The sequence below is a fragment of the Globicephala melas genome, chromosome 14 (assembly GCF_963455315.2).
Source record: "Globicephala melas chromosome 14, mGloMel1.2, whole genome shotgun sequence".
Classification (NCBI taxonomy): domain Eukaryota; kingdom Metazoa; phylum Chordata; class Mammalia; order Artiodactyla; family Delphinidae; genus Globicephala; species Globicephala melas.
The window spans coordinates 86,429,016-86,444,733 of NC_083327.1; the positions used below are offsets into that span (position 1 = coordinate 86,429,016).

General features: G+C 51.8%; 1 protein-coding gene across 1 annotated transcript; it reads right to left on the bottom strand.

Annotated features, from left to right (window-relative positions):
* Nucleotides 1-2,706: 2,706 nt before the first annotated feature.
* GPR31 (G protein-coupled receptor 31) lies at nucleotides 2,707-5,379 on the bottom strand. The gene is made up of 2 exons (XM_060283662.1): nucleotides 4,180-5,379; nucleotides 2,707-4,102 (listed from the first exon to the last, which is right to left on the bottom strand). Exon 1 carries the CDS (start codon nucleotides 5,195-5,197, stop codon nucleotides 4,244-4,246), a length of 954 nt encoding a protein of 317 aa, XP_060139645.1. The 5' UTR covers nucleotides 5,198-5,379; the 3' UTR covers nucleotides 2,707-4,102; nucleotides 4,180-4,243.
* Nucleotides 5,380-15,718: the final 10,339 nt, after the last annotated feature.

Genomic DNA, 15,718 nt, shown 5'->3' on the forward strand with positions numbered 1-15,718 from the left:
AACAACTAAAGCTAGAATTAGCATATGACCCAGTATTCCTCTTCTGCGTATAGACTCAAGAGAACTGAAACCAGGGTCTTGAAGAGATATTTGCACACCCATGTTCATAGCAGCGTTAGCCACGAGAGCCAAGAAGAGGAAGAAACCCACGTGTCCACTGACACCCATGGATAAATGGAACGCAGTGCACTTGTGCAGTGGATGATTATTCAGCCTTCAAAAGGAAGGAAAGACTGACACAGGCTGCAGCATAGACGAAATCCGAGGACGTCATGTGCAGTGAAATAATCATTAAGAAAAAAGCCAAGTACTGTCTGCTTCTACGTATGTGAAGTTTCTGGAGGAGTCAAATCCATAGGGACAGGAAGGAGGGGGTGAGGGAGGAGCTGGGGGAGGGGCAGGGGAGCTAGTGTTTAATGGGGACAGAGTGTCAGTTTGGGCCGATAAAAACGTTCTGGAGATGGACGGTGTCGGTGTTGCACAATGGTGTGAAGGTACTTAGTGCCGCTGAACTGTACGCTTAAAAACGGGTAAGATCGTACATTTTACCCCAGTTTTATAAAAGAGACATTTTGGGGGTGACTGTTGTTTGTGGAGGGGGTGTTCCCGTGAGCACGGGCGGTGTGCTCGGGAAGCCTCTGAGAGGCATGTGATGCATTTCCCAGTTCCCGCCAAGGCCACGGCCAAACACGGTATCCATTCACCATCCCGACCCTTAGATAAATCAAAATCGTTGCCTGAATTCTTGGCAGAAGTTATTACGAAAATATAGAGGAAAAACTTTTCTCCATTAAATGTGCAAATTATATTTTCCTTTGTATTGTGTTTCCCTAGAAGATTCTTTACGATACAATTTTAAGTTTGCCTCTGGATCTAGTGTTTCAAAGTGAATTTTCTTTTTAAAAAACCTATTAAATAGTGGATAAAGTGAACTTTTTAGCTTTAAATCTGGTCGATTTGTTTATGTGTTTATTCCACAGTTATTAAGCGTCTACTGTGTGCCGGGCCCCGTGCAAGGAGCTGACTGGGTGGGGAGAGCAGACGTGAGGCCCACGGGAGGCCTTTGGGCTGGGTTGAGTCAGGCGCTATGCTGGGGTCTGGCTGGGGCATGTCAGAGGTAGGTCCCGGAGGCTGGACCTGAGTGGCGGGTAGGGATTCCCAGGACAGAGACTGGAGTGTCCCAGACAGCACACAGGCACCTGCAGGGTGTGTGCAGGGAGGGCTCAGTGGCCTCTGCTGGATTTTGGAAAGAAAAAGACGTAGATGACCAGGATTTTGAAACAGGGACGGCATTACCTGAATAGGGAGAGAAATGCACCACTCACACGAAGATCTGGGCTCCTGAATACGTCGGGATTAAGACAGTTCTGAGATTTGCAAGCCTGGCAGCCAGGGTTGGGTACCTGCTGTCTTACAAGAAGCGAGTCACACGGGAAAAGAAACCAAAATCTGCTACTGGGAGCACATAGCTGTGGTTCTGAGGCCCATCGTGTACTCTTTAATCACACTTTCATTTTGAGTCTTTTCCTTTTCTCAGAGAAAATAATTTGGAGAAGTCGAGAACCTTGTCACTCTACGTCTTTAAAGAAGACAACTGTCTGAGTGCAGAGCTGGTGTCTTTGACGGGAGTGACAGGACAGGGTGACCAAAACATCCTCAGAGATGGGTGTTCAGAGGGTCCTGAAGCTTCCACTACAAAGCATCGTCCTTTCCACAGAATCCTTGGAAAATATGCAGAAAAGAATTACTAGGAAGAAAGAATAGTAATAAAGCTTTGACCTAGCAGAACTGCTTGACACCCAGTCCACGAGTCTCTGTGTTGAGGGTGCACTGGCGAAAAACTGTGTCTGCAAAGGGCCCACAGACTGTTGGAGACATAAACAAAGATCAGGGAATAAACCTATCGCTTGGAAACAGCAAAGTAACACCCACTGAATATGGTCGTGTACAGGCTCTGTGCCCAACAGAGTTTTATGTATTATTTGGTCTCCACAATAATCCCGTACGGTCTGTTGTTATTATCCCCATTTTATGGAAGAGGAAAGCTCAGAGTGGTTCGGTGAATTGTCCCGGGTCACAAAGCAGGGAAGTGACCAAGCAGGATACTGACCCAAAGGCCCTGACCGTGGCCAGTAACCCAGGGACTCTCAGCCCTGGCTGCACAGTAATGGGATTAATGAGGGGCCTTTGAACCTACCCATGTCTCCCAGATCAACCGAGTCAGGCCACCCCGGGGTTAGCCGAGACATGGGGGGTTTCAGGAGCTCCTGGACCCCACAGCGAGTCCAGAAGAAGGTCAGTAAGAGCCCGAGAGGCAGTAATGCTGTGAGGAGACCTCCCCGTTTCACCAGGCAGAGCCGCTGGCCGTAGCATCGTGGAGGGAGCCAGGCAGGACCGACCGTGCGTGGGAAGCATTCGTGTCCAGTGTTCGCCAGCAGGCCTGTCTAGACAACCACATGAGCTGGCTTTGCCCCACCTAAGGGCGCCTGATGTCTGTAAATGGGTACATGCTTTCAGGGTGTGGAATTCACTTGTGTAGGGAGTAAAGAATCTAAATGTCATCAGCAGGAAAATGGTTAAGAAACAGCTTCTGGGAAGATGATTAGGTCATCAGTAATGCTTACGGGGAATTTATCATAATATGGAAAATATTTATATTAAATGTTGGATTTTTTTAAAAGGATCATTAAAAATTGTATATGCAGTAAGATCAAAGGAAGAAAAATGGAGACATTTCTTTTCTTTGAAAGGGAAGAAACACAGCCTAGAATGTTCCCATCAGAGAATTTTATTCGACCTCTTTGCATCTCATCTGGTCACGTTTCCCTTCTAAGCCCTTTGAAATTCTGTTCACTAAGGAGGAAATAAAACCCGAGAAAATAGCACAATGCTGCTGATGGGACCCTCACTCCCCTGGGGACACTGGGCACATTATACTGGTGTCAACAGGGTCTACATCCTTCAGAAGCACAATAGTGGGGGTCACACCGCATTTCAAGTCTGGTTCTGGTAAAAGGAACCTACCCGGGAGGCAAACAGCTCCGGGAGAGGGTGAGGATTTGCCCTTTTCTATTGCCTAATGCCAGCAGTTTTAACCTTAACTATTACAGCTATCGTAGGACTACCTCCTGGGAAAAGCAGAGGTCTCTCCCTGGGGGCAGTACAGGTGCAGCTCCAGGTGAGGCTGCCTGGTGTGGGCTGCATGGGACCCTGTATTACATGAGTCCCTTTGGGGGAGAGCACAACCGCCTTGAACAGAGAGTGAGAGAGAAGGCAGACAGGAAGCGGACTTTCTAAATCCTTTGTCACCAGCATGAGCTACAAATTCGGGACATAATTTAAGAAGAGTGAGAGGAAAAGATGCAGCCCTTGTTGGTGTCCAGGGGCTGCGCCCACCCTCCCTGCAGTGGCCTTGAACCCGGGCTGGTCCCTAGCTGCTGTCCTCAGGAGTTGCCATTGGGTGGAAATCACCATTTCACATGCAAATTGGTATCTCATACTGTGTGTTTCTCCCAGGAGGCTTAAAGTACAGTGATTTTTTTTAGAGCAGGGGAAGCAGATTGAGTTCCAAAAGTATTCAGACATTCAAACTTAAAAAAAAGTACTAGAAGCAATTTTGAGACGTTTAGTAGGCAAGTATTCCTTATAATAAACGAGGGCACTGACTGTGTTGTCTTGGAGGTGATGTGTAAAACCTGTGCAGGTGAAGCTCAAGTTTACCATCAGTTGTGAGCTAAGAAGAACCGAGCTCAGGACTTACACCCTGCGGAACCTGTTTTTAGACCCAAAGCCCCACTTCCCCATGTCAGTTGCCACAAGTCTGTGCAGTAGGTAGAAAAAGAGCATAGAGTTTTTGCATTTTTTGCATTCAAGCATAGAAGGATAAAGTGACTTGCCGACACCAGAGTCAGGACCGCGTCTGCCACGCCGCCTTCCACCACCTTCCGCGTCACCGGTCCACCACCTTCCACGTCACCGGTCTACCACAGCATCTTTTTCCAGCTATGACTGTGTCGTAGTCATTTAGTGATTGAACCTGCATGGGAATTGTGTAAAGGCTCTGCTCGCTCATTTTGCTGAACTGCTCTGCAACACAAAATAGCTGAAGGAAATCCTGGTAAACAGCAGTGACACGTGCTGAAGTTGCGTTCAAGCGTGTAGTGCAGAATCTTAACTAACCATCATGACTGCTCAGCGCCCCCCGGGTAGCTGTCGTGGATGTGAGGTGGGGAGCTGGCCATCCTCAGGAGTAAGAATCTCTGAGCTCACAGCCGGGAGCCTCTGCTTCCTGCTTTCGGGCCCTGAGGGTGAGGGTGTAGAAGAGCTTGCGGTAGGAGCGTCTGAAGGCGGGGTTCGAGAAGCAGTACACCACGGGGTTCAGCACGCCCTGCAGGTAGGTGAGGCTGCCGGTCACGTCGGCGGCGTGGACCATGGAGCTCAGGACCCCGCAGCTGAGCGCCCCTCGGAAGATGGCCAGCAGGATGCGGGCCAGGAAGCTGGGCAGAAAGCACAGCGTGAACAGCACCCCGACCGTGGCCACCAGCGCCTGGGCCCTCTGCAGCTTGGGCTGCTTGTGTGGGTCCCGGAGCCGCTTCTGGAGAGTCCTGATGACGCCGGCGCTGCAGAACAGGATGAGGCCGAAGGCGAGGGTAAACTGGAGGAAGGAGAGGGCTTCCTGCCAGACGAGGCTGAAGGAGGACTCCGTCCTGGGCTCAGAACTGGGGCACTCGGCCTCAGAGAGGAACACGCTTTGGTGAGTGAGGGCTGCCGTCACGAGCCAGACCAGGACCGAGATCCCCCAGGCCGCCCGCACGGACAGAAGGTTGACTTTGAGCCGCGAGTGGACCACCCGGAGGTAGCGGTCCAGGGCCACGGCGGTGAGGAAGGCGACACCCGCCCCACGGCACAGGGACCGCAGGAAGAGCATCCCTTGGCAAGACGCACGTCCCAAGCCCCAGGTCTTCTGCCGCAGGTAGAAGGCGGCGTGAAAGGGCAGGCAGGCAGCCAGCAGGAGGTCTGCTAGGACCAGGTTGAACAAGTAGACGGCGTAGGGCTTCCACACCTTCAGACGGAAGAAGAAGGTCCAGAGCGCCACGGCGTTGCCCAGCGTGCCCAGGCTACACTCCAGCAGCAGCAGCAAGGCCGTGCTCACCTCCGCCGCGTAGCTGTGCGCCACCGAGCAGTTGGGTGGCAGCATGTGGCCAAGTCCCCGCCGCGGCCGAGCCTGACGCAGCGGAGCACAGGGACGCAGGCCCGAGTTCGTTCTCTTTCCCGCAGACGGACAGAAAGCACACTGACCAGCATCGAATAAAGTCAAAGGCAAACTAAAATTTGTCTGTGGAAAGAGGATTGGGGCAGAGGGAAAAAACCTCTTGCAGTTTTGTTTTGCCCTGAAAGCAGGGAAATTGTGTTTCACTTCCCACGTCTGGCATTAAACTGAAGCCCTAGTGTCCTGAGAGTGTCCGCGTGAGCATGGCTCTCCATCCACAGCTGTCACTGAAGGGGCTTGAGAAGTTTGGGAAGACTTGCTGTCTATAAAGTTAAAATAATGATGGAAACAAACAGATGGTTCTCAAGTCTGCATTGTTTTCCGGTAGATCTGGTCCCGCATTCCCCTCGAAGAGGGTATGGGGTGGGGGGGGGCCTGGCCATTTTGTAGTTGCCCATTTTCACCTGTCCTTTCGTTTTGTTAGATTTGATTTTCTGCTGAGGAGGCTTCCCTGACCAGGGATGGAGCCCGTGCGCCCTGCAGTGGAAGCTCGGAGTCCTAACCGCTGGACTCCCAGGGAAGTCCCTGCTCAGCCTGGTTCGGGCTTTGGAATCAAACGGACTCTGGTTCTACCTGGTCTCTCCACTTAGCAGCAATGTGGGGTGAATATGACAATAGCTGCCTGTGGGGTCCTTGTAGCTGAGGTTCTCTTACAGGTACAGCACTGTGCCCTGTATCTGGGGCATCTCGGCTGCCAGATACATTTGCTGCAGTAATTACTAACCTCTGTCTGATGCTTAGACTTTTAACAAAACGATGCTTAGACTTTTTTTTTTTTTTTTGCGGTACGCGGGCCTCTCACTGCTGTGGCCTCTCCCGTTGTGGAGCACAGGTTCCAGACGCGCAGGCTCAGCGGCCGCTGCTCACGGGCCCAGCCACTCCGAGGCATGTGGGATCTTCCCGGCCCGGGGCATGAACCCGCGTCCCCTGCATCGGCAGGCGGACTCTCAACCGCTGCGCCACCAGGGAAGCCTGATGCTTAGACTTTTAACGAAACTTTTTTTCCCCAATGTAGTAATACAATTTCGCACCCAGCTGCAGTTCCACGGTGCTTCGATGCCTTTGTTTCTGAGACCTAACTTGGAAGCTTTAAGGGGTCTCAACAGCAAGAATTACTATTTCGCTGCATGTTTTCCACGTGTCATGTGCTCTCCTGTGTTATTGCAACGAACCGAGCAACACGAGGTGCAGTAGGTACAATTTTAAGCTCTATTTTTTTTAAATAAATGCATTTATTTATTTTTGGCTGCGTTGGGAAAGCCCTATTTTATGGATGAAGGCGTGGCAGCTCAGAGAGGTTAGGTCGCTTGCTCCAGGTCACAGGGCAGTCAGCGGCAGGAGCAAGGTCCCCCCAGCCCAGCTTGCACCAGAGCCCAGGGTCTTGACCACGCTGCCCACCGCTTCTCTGCTGGCAGCAGCCTCACTCCTGTGTTCATGAGAAGTCCATGTCTCAGGAAGCCCACCACGACTATTGATTTACATGACATTTTGGGTCACTTGACATGTAGTCCTTCTTGCTTTAATTTTATCAGGGTTTTCCTTTCCAACTGGGCCACCAGCCCACACGTCCCCCCATCTCTGCGTCACGCAGGTTCACCTGCCTCGTGTTTCCTAAGGAGGTGCACTTGGAGAGTCGTCCAAGCGTCCAGAGCTGCAGAAATGTCCCGACTGGTACCTCTAGGGACACCTCCCATGAACTGCATGCCTGTTATAAAGGGTTCCTTGGGGGCACAAAAGGATGTGTTTGTTCCAGGTGAGGGCTGGCTGGGGACCACGTGTCTCACCTCCAGGGATGCCGTGGCACACGCACGGTAACACCAGAAAAGCTGGCACTCACTCGTCTTTTCAGGGACGGGAGTTACACAAACGCAGGGAAGAAACGGATTAAATCCTTTCTCTCAACACAATGATAACTTGAGAGACGTTAAAAGCTACCCCTTAATTGCAGATTTCTGTCCACAGTACACCAAAGACTTTCTAAATTATAAATATTCTAGCTCAATAGGTAACATAAACATTAATAGTTACACATTTTCCTTTTTAAAGATAGAAAATCAAAGTTACAGAATTTTTGAAAATTCTGCTTGTCTTTATCAGCACCTGGTGTATTGCCCTTACTTCTGAAAGACTGAATTGTCCTTTACTTCCTCTCTTTTAAAGTTATAATATTCGAGCTTTTCCCTTAGGGTTCTTGTTCAATCTTTTTAACCTTAGAAACTCCATTTTCAAAAACCATTCTATTTCTTCAATACTCTTCCTATTAAGGAAACTTCTCTGTTCTCACTCCAGTTGGTTTCACTTTTTGTTCAAAGTCAATAAATGAAGAATACTTGGTCAGTAAACTGTGATTCTCTTTCAAAGTTTCCCTCCCCTTCAAGCCCTGTGGGAATCTACCACCCACTCGCCCACGAGGGGGCTGCCCGTCCAGTGTCACAGCTTGGGGAGCGGCCGGCTCTTCGTAACCACAAGCCTAAGAAACAGGAAAAGGAGGGCCTGTCCCTGAAACTCACACTTTGGTGGGCCGAGTACAAGTTCCCAGAGCTGAAGAGACCTGGGGCGAGCCCAGCGAAACCAGGTCACTGACAGAACAACAGAGCTGCAGCTCTGCCGGGACGCGACACGGTCCCAGGGCTGCAAGTCTGGGGCAGGGGGTAGGGCCTGGTGTCTGTGGACGCAGGGTCCCGTCCTTGGAGAATCCACTCTCAGTGCCTCCTCGGCAGGTCCCCTCAAATTATTTTTCTTCCCCAGATTCCTGGCCTGATAGATCTAGAAAGAACACCGAAGGAACGTAAGATCTTCTTTGTCAACTTTACACCCATTTACTAAAAACAAACAGCAAAAATTAAAATCAAACACACGCAAAGCCCTCCTGTACCTTGGACACAAGTTCCATGTCTTAGAGTCTTTCATAAAGTGATAGCTAGTGACATAAGCAAAGACTGAGCGACAGGAGATCCCTGTGACGTGTCTATGATGCCGATGTTCTAAATATTTCAAAACACAATGACATGAGAAGTTGTTTAAGGTTACAGATTAGATGGATAAAAAAATCCACATTGTCAACTGTGCAGAGCAGCACCTAATCTTGCTTGTTTATAGAAAGTACTGGGAGGAAATTTACCAAATTTTTAGCAAGTAGCTATCTCCAAGTAATGGGATTACAAACGATTTTTTTTTTTTTTACTTTAGAGCTTCCTATATATTCTATAACAGAATAGATCACTTTAATAATCAGGAAATAACTGTAAATTTTAAAAATAAGTTTTTAAACTGTGAGTTTACACATGAGAGGGAACCATTTTCTTTGGAAGCATCAGTCTGAGACTAAGGCTGGCAGCGTACGCTGTGTGGTAGCCACAGCCTCGCAATGTGGTTAATTATGTCCAGGTGGGCATCACACCCTCTGGGTGAAAGAGAGACACACACAGAGACAGAGATAGAGAGAAAGAGACAGGGAGAGAGAGGGAGAGAGAGAGAGAATACGTGTGATTAAGATGTTGTGACTGATCTCATGAAAACAAGGGTTTAAAGTCCACTAAATGCCTTTCCGACAGCTCTCACAGCCAGAGAAATGATGTTGGCCCATCTCAATGTCTGGGGAAAGAAGAGCTGAGAAAGAGAGGAAGAGAGAAGAAACTGCAGACAGTGCTGACCAGGGGAGGCTGAGGAGGGGGTGGGCAGGGGGCAGTCCCACCACCCGCCAGGGAACCCACCCTGCAGCATCGTGTCTTCTGATCTGGGAAAATGATCACATAAGCCACAAAAAATAGTTGTTGTGTGACACAGTTTATGCTTAAAAATATATGTGTAGGGCTTCCCTGGTGGTGCAGTGGTTGAGAGTCCGCCTGCCGATGCAGGGGACACGGGTTCATGCCCCGGTCTGGGAAGATCCCACATGCCGCGGAGCGGCTGGGCCCGTGAGCCATGGCCGCTGATCCTGCGCGTCCGGAGCCTGTGCTCTGCAACGGGAGAGGCCACAGCAGTGAGAGGCCCGAGTACCGCAAAAAAAAAAAAAAAAAAAAAAAAAAAAAGTATTTTACTGAAGTATTGAAGTAAATCAACTGATTTACAATGTTGTGTTATTTTCTGCTCTACAGCAAAGGGATTCAGTCATACATACATGTGTTCTTTCTCATATTCTTTCCCATTGCGCTTTATCACAGGATATTGCCCTGTACTGTACAGTAAGACCGTGTTTATCCATTCTATGTATACTAGTTTGCATCTGCTGACCCCACACTCCCAATCCATCCCCCCGCCCCACTTGGCAACCACAAGTCTGTTCTCTACATCTGTGAGTCTGTTTCTGTTTCACAGATAAGTTCATTTGGATCGTGTTTTAGAGCCCACATATAAGTCATATCGCGAGGTACTCGTCCTTCTCGGTCTGGTGGACTTCACTTAGTGTGAGCATCTCCAGGTCCACGACGTTGCTGCATAAATAAGGACTAAGGTTCCACTGCTTCCCAAACGTGGTCAAGGCAGGAGGCTACTGGCCACCTCATAAACCGTTAGCAGCTACGTCCTGCTTGCCTGTCTTCCAGATTTCGAGCTCCCGCGTGTATCCTCCGTCTGAAGGGAGAAAGGGGGCCCGCGTCCTGGGGTTGCTCATGCCTGTTTCCCTGGTGAAGACACTTTCGGTGAGTTTCCCCCGAGACGTGAGGTCTCCTCCAGCAAGTGCAGAGCCCTGGAGGTGACGTCCCTTCTCCCTGCCTTTCCCCGACGTGGCATGGCTTCCAGTGACCATCGTCTCATTTACGGCATGGAAATTTCAACAGCGGCATGAAGGTCACTGCTGAAACCTGCCTCCTGCAGGGTTCCTGGCCGGGACAGCGGGGGGCACTCAGCTGGCCACACCCCATGCCGACCCCGCCCGCTGGGAGCCTGTACCCTACGGACCGTCTCTACTCACTGGTGCTAGCTCCTCAGAAGGGCGTCTGTGATTTCCTGTGATGCGACAGAAGGAAAATTTTTAAACAAAAGTACAAAATATTCAAAAGCAAATTGATCACATTCTACATATTTGACTTTATTTCTTTACTACTTATTCCCTTCCACTGAACTTTCAACTTTCTAATTCTGCATCAAGATGAGATTGTTTTAATTTTTGTAACCTGAGAGTACGTGGTAGTATCTAATTTAGAAAAGGCTCTTGGATACTTTTACTTATTCTTGCAAGAGAAAGTCACAGAAACTTCTTCAACCTCTAGGCGCCGTCGTGCCTGTCTCCGCGTCACACACAGATGCTCCTGCGCTCACTTCCCTTCAAGAACTCGCTTCAACTGTCACTTGTCAAGAGGGCCTTCGGGGACCAGCCTTCGAAAATAGCACTGCCCTCATCACCGCTCACTCACCACCACTGGGTGACCCAGGTGTGTCACCCAGTGGATCAGACGCAGCTCCACCCTTAGGGGCAGAGAGGGACTGCGTGTGTGGCAGTGATCCACTGATTTCTTTTTTGTTAATTAATTAATTTTTGGCTACATTGGGTCTTCGTTGCTGCTTGCGGGCTTTTTCTAGTTGCGGCGAGTGGGGGCTACTCTTTGTTGCGGCGCACAGGCTTCTCATTGCGGTGGCTTCTCTTGTTGCGGAGCACGGGCTGTAGGTGCGCGGGCTCAGTAGTTGTGGCACGTGGGCTCAGCAGTTGTGGCTCACGGGCTCTAGAGTGCAGGCTCAGTAGTTGTGGCGCATGGGTTTAGCTGCTCCGTGGCATCTGGGATCTTCCCGGACCAGGGCTCGAACCCGTGTCCCCTGCATTGGCAGGCAGATTCTCAACCACTGCACCACCAGGGAAGTCCCCACTGATTTCTTGAATAAACAACTGAATGAATAAATAATTACAAATTCTCAGTTTCACAAAAAATACAAGGAATGCCATATTTTGATATAAGTTGATTTCTCCAGGAGCAATGAAACTAAAAAGAACACCTTTGAAAACAAGTCCTGTGCCGTCACCTTAACTTCTGTCCTCATCTTCCTCTTGTGTATCCACTCAGGAAGGTCTATGTAGGGGATTTTCATCATTTTGAGTTTGAAACTCCGTTCATTTACACCTGTCCTGAAAAAAAAATGAAGAAAAACATTAAAGAGCTTTTTTGTTTTAACTAGGAAGTGCATTTGCACACCGTGTTGCAGTTTAAGTACAATTACTCAACTTCTGCTGAAATTTTACTTTTGTAAGATTAAAAATTTTTCCGCAACAATAAATGATGCTCAAGGTGATTTCTTAGGCATGAAACACGTGCTATTCACATCCTAGGAACATTCTGAGGTTGCTAAATTTCCTTGACATGAACCGTAAACTCAGACTGGTGCCCAGGACCCTCGCACACTGCCCCAGGCGGGGACTTCCAACCTCTGAGACTGCTTCCAGCGTCTTCTCTGAAATGACCTCTTTTCCTGGAAATGACATAGCTCCTTTCTATAAGGTCCCCCTCCCAGGCCGGAGGTGAAAATCAGATGAGAGAGTGAAGAGTCAGCAAGTCTCCTGGAGAGTCAGCCCACGTGGGATAGAGCAGAGGCCCCTCGGGAAGGGGAAGGGCAGGACTCTGGCCGGGGCCGTTGCCTGGCTCCGGGGACTTCTGAGAATCTGTGGGGAAGTCACTCACCGAGGCTGAGAGAGGTGGGCGGCCCTCCCAGCATGGGACCGGTGGGCGGTCCACAGCTGTGCCTGAGCTGCGGCTCCACATCCCTGGCTGCCCTTCCCAGGCGCTGGGCCTCTCCCTGCGCCTGGCCGCCTTGCTTGGGATGTTTCTCCTTCTTCCCTGACCCCGCTGCCGCTCAAGTACACATTGTATTGAATTATATATCACGTCGCTCTTTACAGATGCGTGTCCTCATTGGTCCTCCTCACTGGTATATAACTCGCTTAAAGCTGGGAAGTATTGTAAGAATTATAAGTATTTGTAGTCTCAGCACAGAATGAGTAACACAATACGTTCTGGATTTTTCTGAATAAAAAAGCATTTAATTTTGCCCAAAAGATGTCTGCCCCACGGCTCTCAAAGCCCACTTACTTGCCCTTTGTCCCTTCCCACCGGCAGGATTCTGCCCCCTCCTCTGGGCCCACGCCACCTCAGACTTGCTTTGTGGAGCACGTTACAGCCATTTGTGTCCCTGGAGACCCTCTTGGTCAGTCTCATGGCCCTGGCGTCCCTCCGCCTGGAGACCCTCTTGGTCAGTCTCATGGCCCTGGCGTCCCTCCGCCTGGAGACCCTCTTGGTCAGTCTCATGGCCCTGGCGTCCCTCCGCCTGGAGACCCTCTTGGTCAGTCTCATGGCCCTGGCGTCCCTCCGCCTGGAGACCCTCTTGGTCAGTCTCATGGCCCTGGCGTCCCTCCGCCTGGAGACCCTCTTGGTCAGTCTCATGGCCTTGGCATCCCTCCGCCTGGAGTGATGGAGGCCCTCGGCTCTTCGACGTTTGGTTTGCATTCAGTCGGATGTCTCCCACCAGCTACGGGGTGCACCAGGGTTAAGCTTTCTCCCTTTGGTAACGTTTGTCACGGACATTGTTTACCCTATTTACCCTGTGTGGTGATCACCCAGCACACAGTAGGCCTCTGCCTATTTTCTGGATTGGCAGTGGCTGGGAGTAGGAAACTCAGCTGCAGAGCTGGAGGGGCAGGTGGGACAGCGAGGGGGCTGAGGAGACAGCAGCAGAGGGGAGGGGCTGGGGGCAAAGACCTTCAAACGGTGGCTCTGGGGTTCCTCACGTCCCTGGAACCTCCCACAGACCTACATTAAATGTGAACCCTCCCAAGCCTGGTTTTCTTTAAGGACGTTTCCCTCGCCTCAGAATTTCATCGATGGAATGCGTGTTTCCCTGTGCGTGTCCACCAGTGAATCCTTGTGGATCTCATGGCCACAGGTTAAAATCTCCACTCGGGTCCCTGATCACATTCCAGGGCGGTAGGTGGAGGGAAACAGAAACCCCACAGAACTGGAGATTGGAAGGAAAGAACTAGTCTCTAATTAAGGGCTGCTTCATGCAGTATGAAAACATCCTGAGGGCGGACATGGACGGAGCCTCGTAGGAGAATGACCTGCTTTTGAATTCCTAGATAAGAGGCTTTCCCTCCCAAAGCAGCCTGGTGGGGAGGCTTGTGGTTTTTTGTTTTATTTTTGTAGGGAACTGGGGGAGAAGAGGTGAAGGAGCGTTGCACTGAGAGTCGGACTGATGTTCTAACAGAAATAACAAGCGGGCCACTGAACCAGAGGAAGGTGGGCCAGGAGCATCACCTGTGGCTGGAGCATGGCCCGGGGAACTCAGGTGAATGACCGGCCCAGGACCGCCCGCCCGCGCGCCCTGTTCCGCCCGCCCCACCCGCCAGGGGGCGCCGTACACCCGTCGTGCCAGGTCCCGCTGCCCGGGTGATGCGGCGCCGCCCGCCCGGTCCCCACGGCCCCGGACACGCACTCCTCTCCCACCTGCTGCCCCTCCAGGGTGCTGAGCCCCGGCGGGAGGAAAGGACAAACTAACCGACTGCTGCTCCAGACCCAGGTTCCTCCAGCTGTGGGATCTGCCCACGTTCCCACTCTCACGCTGGGGAGGGGACAGACAAGGGGACAGATTGTTATCCCGGGAGGAGCCTCAAGGGCCGGCGAGGAATAAAGGGCAGAACCCTCTGGGGAAGCCATGGAAGGGCACCTGAGCCAGCCAGGCTGCTGCCTGGGGGAGGTTAGGGCAGTTTTAAAAGACTTCCCCTAAGGAAAGACATCTAAGGGGAATTTTGAGCACTAATGTGGGCCAGCAGTGGAGGAAGAAAGGCATTTTAGTAAAGCCAGCAGTACCCGCTTAGACGCACAGATGATTATAAGTAATACACACATAGACTTGTATTGGGGGAAGTGTGTATTATATCTCGGGGAGAAAAGGGATGGCGGGGGACAAGGACGAGAGAGGACCGAATCCTGGAGGGTCCTGTAAACCAGGCTAAGCCGCTGGACTTCACCCTGAAAGAAAAGGACCATGGCTGGTGGTGTGTGGGCAGGGGAAGCAGCATATGACTCCGGCACTTTGGAAGATTGTTGTTGGCTCGTGAAGCACCAGAGACCAAGGAGAGAGGGGCTGGAAGCTTTCGCAGAAGCAAAGCCCACAGGGGCTGGCGACCGAGGGAGGTGATGCTGGAAGCAGAGGAGTGTCTGGGGCCTGGCGGGAGAGAGCCGAGAGCCGAGGCCCAGACCCCCCGGAGCTCACGAGTGTTGTCTGCCCGTGGCTGAGTTGGGGGGCAGAGATCCGCAGGGGAGGCCTGGCCCCCAGAGTGGGTGGCTGGAGGCCGGGGGGAGCACGCTGCTGCAGCAGCAGAGAAATAACATGATTTTAAAACCAGGGGAGCCTCACACTGGCTACACTTTCAAACACTCGGGGAGCTTTTAGAAATGCTGATGCCCGGGCTCCACGCCAGGCTGGACCCCTGGGTCAGAGGTCAGGAGAGACAAACTCAAACTGCCCCCAACCGTGAGGATGAAATGAGCTAACACACGCAGAAGGCTCATGGCTGGTCAAGGGCTCAGCAAGGTGGTGGTGACGGCCCTGTGGGGGGCCACCGCGTCGCCTGGGCTGGGGGCGCCCCTGCAGCTCACGAGACGCGCCCCCCCCAGCAGGCTGCTTTACCCAGACGCTTAGCCGAGCATCTGGAGGCCAGCAGACGAAGCACCACCGTGAATGTGTCCCAGCTGGTCTGCCAGCAGAGCCTCACCTCCCCACGGCACGGGAGGGGGGAGACTTGCCCTTGAGCGGAGACGAAGCCCTGGAGACATACTTGGCAATCAGATTGATACGTCAAATATTTAATTCTGGTATTTGAAAGAGAAAACCAGGAAGCTTGGGCCCCGTGAGCCGGAGTGGAGGTAATTTGATGGGGCAGTTGGAAGCGCGTGGGGAGGTGGGAAATGGGAGATGAACACAGGTGATGGGCAGGAGGGAGGCCTGGAGAGGGCCGTGCGGCTGGGGGAGGGGGAGGTTCCGAGAGCAGGTCTGGAGGGGGCTGGAGGGGGCTCAGGGATGCGGAGGAGAGCTGCGACCCGGGTCTGGAAAGGGACTCGGGAAGAAACACCATCCTCGTCTTTGATGTGAGCGTGAAACTGGAAAGGAGTGCCAAACACCTTAGTCCTTTTTTTTTTTTTTTTTTCCCCCCCCCGGTACGCGGGCCTCTCACTGTTGTGGCCTCTTCCGTTGCGGAGTACAGGCTCCGGACGCACAGGCTCAGCGGCCATGGCTCATGGGCCCAGCCGCTCCGCGGCATGTGGGATCGTCCCGGACCGGGGCACGAACCCGTGTCCCCTGCATCGGCAGGCAGACTCTCAACTACTGCGCCACCAGGGAAGCCCCCTTAGTCCTTTTTAACCCTCACATTCTATGTGATTTATTTTGTCTTCCTCTCCGACTAGTAAAATGGCTTGTGTACTTTACTCCCTGACTACGTAAACCCCGTTGGAGCGGTGCTAGTAC